Source organism: Penaeus japonicus, unplaced genomic scaffold (assembly GCF_977035675.1).
Source record: "Penaeus japonicus unplaced genomic scaffold, GWHDUDI00000001_assembly GWHDUDI00000036, whole genome shotgun sequence".
In the NCBI taxonomy this organism is placed as follows: Eukaryota; Metazoa; Arthropoda; class Malacostraca; order Decapoda; family Penaeidae; genus Penaeus; species Penaeus japonicus.
The window spans coordinates 12,188,607-12,193,606 of record NW_028234438.1 but is presented as its reverse complement, the minus strand read 5'-3'; the positions used below and the strand labels follow the sequence as shown (position 1 = coordinate 12,193,606).

Genomic DNA, 5,000 nt, shown 5'->3' with positions numbered 1-5,000 from the left:
TTGGTGAGTTGTTCTGGTGTGATGTGGTTATGGTGGTTGTGATGGTGTTATGGTGTGGAAGGTAGATGTTATTCCCATTCAAGATTTGTGTGAGGTATGTTCTGGTTGTGATGGTGGTTATGGTGGTGTGATGTGTGGTGAATAAGTAGGTATTTTTCTCCATCTCAAGATTTTGGTGAGTTGTTCTGGTGTGATTTATGGTGGGTCGTGATGGTGTGATGGTGTGATAATGGTACTAATTTTCCCCATCCAAGATTTGGTAATTGTACATGGTATGGTGGTGTTAATATGTTAATATGGTGTTGATATGTTGGTTTGCATATAGGAAGGGGCATGGTGGGGTGGTAGGTATTGATGTAGGTCAGGAGTACAGGTTTGGGTTAGGATGGGATAGGTCAGATTAGAGTTCGAGTGATGGTAGGGATAGGTAGGTCAGATTAGAGTCTAGTGTAGGCTGATAGGTAGGTCAGAATAGATTAGAGTCCTAGGTAGGGATAGGTTAGGTCAGATTAGAGTCCCTAGGTAGGGATTAGGTAGGTCAGTTTAGAGTCCTTAGGTAGGGATAGGTAGGTCAGGTAGAGGAAATAGGCAAATCTGGGTGGTGATGGGTTTGATGGGGGAGTCAGGTGTGGTTGTAGCAATGTGGTAGTAGATCTTTTTAATGGATACCATGGGTTAGGAATGGGCCTTGGTTGTGGTGGGGGGGGGGGGGTGGGGGGAGATTGGGGGGGAGAAGGTCGTCTGAGGTGGGAGAAGGGGTTGGCGTGCGTCTTGCGTTAGGAGTGAGAAGGAGGTAGAATAGGGCATGGGTGGATAGGGGTGGTTAGGGTTAGGTGGGTAGGGTGGTGATCCCCAATGGGGTGGGGGGGGGGTACGAAGGGAAGTAGGGATAAACAGTGGACGAGAAAAGTGGGGGGGAGGTGTGTATGGGGAGGTGAACGGTGAGGGTCAATACAAAGGGATTGCGCGAAATCGATGGGGTGTATCTTGTTGTGGGGTTTGTGGTGGGGAGCTCGGGATCGGGTCACGGGTTCGCAGCTGTCGTGATAGTATATATTTTGGGAGGTAAATTTAACTTTTAATGGTATATGTTGTTTGGTTCTTTGTGTTAGGATAAACTCGGTGTTCCAATCTTTTGATAGTTACGGATCAGGTGATCGTATCGTTACAAGTGTTATGGGAAGATTATTGTTGTTGTGATGCAGATGGTATGACATTCAGTATATATATATATATATATATATATATATATATAATTATGATAATATATATATATATATACTTATATAAATAACACATATATATGTATGTGTGTGTGTGTGTGTGTGTTATATAATATATATATATTATATTAATATTAATATATATATATATATATATATATATATACTCAATATACTATTATATATATATAATATTTATTTATATATATATATATATTACAACACACCACACACACACACACACACACACACACACTAACACACATACTCTCACTATATATATATATATCAAATATATATCATATAATATATATATATATATATATTAACTATATTATATGATATCTATATAACTATTATATGAAATATATACTATACTATTCTTTATATGTATATATATATATCATATTATAATATATTATATATATATATTATGTTGTATGTATATATATATATATATATTTATCAATATATATATAAATATATATATATATACTAATACAAAATATATATATATCATATCAACTATATTAATATAACTATATATATATATATTACTCTATATATAACTCATATCATATATATATAACCCTTATATACATACACATATATATGTTTGAGTTTTTTTTGATGCGTCTGTTTGTGCCCTTGTCCTATGTTTTTTTTCTTTTTCCGTCATTTTCACATATTATTTTTTTTTCTTTTCATTTTTTTTATTCTTGTAAAAACTTTAGAATCAGAATAATTTTGTTAACAACAAACAAAGGAACAAGTATACAATAAAATATTCAGGTCTTTGAGTCACGTATTCAGTTCACCAAACATAAAAAGAGAAACAAACAAAAAGGAACACTGAATAAAAAAAAAAAGAAAACGTAATGAAAAACGGATTGCACATTGCATAATGAAACAAACGGATTATCCCCCAACCAATAGGGCTATGAAAAAAACAGCAAAAAAACTGTTATATTTCCTTTTGATGAATATTTTTGATATGCATTGCCATGCAGCAACATGGCAAACTACTTCTATATTCTACGCAATTTCGAAGTTGCATCATGACATGAATTACTTTGAATATCTGATTTTACCTTACCTAACTCAACCATGTTATTAGGGACGCAACTAACTTCATAAAACTGATTGACAGGAAATTGGCGAAGTGATTCATTTTAAGGTGTTTTAATGGATAAGATTGATAAAGTTAATAACTGTACATGATTTGGTTGCTTAGTAGAATTACTTTTTTTCATGTGTGCCTGTTTAAAAGCATACTGTGTTACATTTGTACACTATCCAGCATATATGTATTTTACATTCCTATATTCGGGCACTCACTTTGCCCCCAATATAAAAAACATTAAACAATTACCACAAGTAGTAATTATTAACCCGTTCATTGACTTAATTATTTTACTTCCCTGTCCGTTCTACAGCTGTACCTAATATCGTAGTTTAAATCACTCAGTAAATGGATATTAAGTACCTATTCAACATATATGCCCGCATCACTCGCAATCATTAAAACGCACGCACTACACACACTACACACACACACACACACACACACACACACACATCACACACACACACACACACACACACACACACACACACACACAACACACACACACACACACAACAATCACACGCAATCCACACACACTGACACACTCACGAGACGTACACACACATATATACACATATAAGTATACATTTTACATCTATCTGTCAATCTATCTATGAACAAAAATTTTGATGGCAAATGTAGGTAAAGGTATAAATGATACTAAGGGGTATAATTAACGCTTTTTTATTTAATCTTTATAAAAAATAAAGAATATTTATGTCAATTTGATCGAAAAACAGTGATAGCTTTACTTACTGAATATCTATGTACATATGTATATGTGTTCACGTATATAAGTACATGCAGCCATGTATGCACAGTGGTTTCTTCTTCCCCTCTCTCTCTCATCTCATCTCTCTGTCTCTCTCTCTCCTCTTCTCCCTCTCGCTCTCTCCTTATTCCTCGCTCTCTCTCTCTCTCTCTCTCTCTCTCTCTCTCTCTTTCTCTCCCCCTCTCTCTTTGTCTTTTTTTTTCTCTCTCTCTCTCCCTCCCTCCCTCCCCCACCCTCTCTCTCTCTCCCGCCCTCCTTTCTCTCTCTCCTCCCTCCTCTCTCTCCCCCTCCCCCCTCTCTCTCCCCCTCCCCCTCTCTCTCTCCCCCTCCCCCCCTCTCTCTCTCACCCTCCCCCCCTCTCTCTCCCCCTCCCCCTTCTCTCTCTCACCCCCCCCCTCTCTCTCTCTCACCCTCCCTCTCTCTTTCTCTCCCGTGCAGACTGGGCAAACTCTTCTCTTCTCTGGGTCCTCGTCCGGGCGAGCCTCAGAACAAGAGGAGAGGGGACAAGCGGAAGGGCGGTGCAACGAAGTTCAATTCTGTGGGACAGTTTCTCGTCATCGCTTATAAGGACGATATCATACCCATCCAAGATTTGGTGAGTTGTTCTGGTGTGATGGTGTTATGGTGTGGAAGGTAGATGTTATTCCCATTCAAAAAAAAGAAAAAAAAATTTTTTTTTTTTTTGGGGTTTGTTTTTGGGAGTTGTTCTGGTGTGATGGCGGTATGGTGTGTGAAGGTCGATGTTATTCCCTTCAAGATTTTTTGTTCTGTTTTTTGGGTTTAGTAGTTTCTGGTGTGATGTGGTAGGGTGTGGAAGGTAGATGTTAATCCCATTCAAGATTTGTGAGTGTTCTGGGTGTTTGTGGTATGAGTGGAAGGTAGATGGTTATTGCCCATTCAAGCGTTGTGAGTTGTTCTGGGTGAATTGGAGGGTGACGTATGTGTGATGGTGTGAAGGAAATGTTATTCCCATTCAAAATTTGGTGAGTTGTTCTGGTGTGATGTGGTATGGTGACGTGATGGTGTGGAAGGTGGATGTTATTCCCATTCAAGATTTGGTGAGTTCTGTGTGATGTGGTATGGTGTGGAAGGTAGATGTTATTCCCATTCAAGATTTGGTGAGTTGTTCTGGTGTGATGTGGTATGGTGTGGAAGGTAGATGTTATTCCCATTCAAGATTTGGTGAGTTGTTCTGGTGTGATGTGGTATGGTGTGGAAGGTAGATGTTATTCCCATTCAAGATTTGGTGAGTTGTTCTGGTGTGATGTGGTATGGTGACGTGATGGTGTGATGGTGTGGAAGGTAGATGTTATTCCCATTCAAAATTTGGTGAGTTGTTCTGGTGTGATGTGGTATGGTGACGTGATGGTGTGGAAGGTGGATGTTATTCCCATTCAAGATTTGGTGAGTTCTGTGTGATGTGGTATGGTGATCGTGGATGGGGTGATGGGTGTGGAAGGTAGATTTAATTCCCATTCAAGATTTGGTGAGGCTGGTGTGAGTGGTATGGTGGTGTGATGTGTGATGTGGTGTGATGGTGTGAAGGTAGATGTTATTCCCATTCTAGATTTGGTGAGTAGTTCTGGTGTGATTGTGGATGTTGTGGTGTGATGGGTGATGGTGTTATGGTGTGAAGGAATATTTTTCGCATCCAAGATTTGGTGAGCTGTGCTGGTGTGATGTGGTATGGTGGTGTGATGGTGTGATATGGTGTGTTGGGTGTGGAAGGTAGCCGCCTTTCCCATGTTATTCCCATTCAAGATTTGGTGAGTTTCGGGTGAAGTGGTATGGTGTGGAAGTAGACGTTTTATCCATTAAGATTTGTCGGGTTGAGTTGGTCTGGTGTGATGTGGTATGGTGGTGTGATGGTGTGATG

At 38.9% G+C, this 5,000-nt stretch overlaps 1 protein-coding gene across 1 annotated transcript in view; it reads left to right on the top strand.

Annotated features, from left to right (window-relative positions):
• LOC122248392 (ionotropic receptor 93a) overlaps window positions 1-5,000 on the top strand; it is a gene marked incomplete in the record, with an annotated part of 116,091 nt that overhangs the window by 70,638 nt on the left and 40,453 nt on the right. Inside the window, 1 exon segment of the mRNA XM_086531619.1 lies at window positions 3,563-3,719. Coding sequence (XP_086387745.1) covers window positions 3,563-3,719 — 157 coding nt within the window.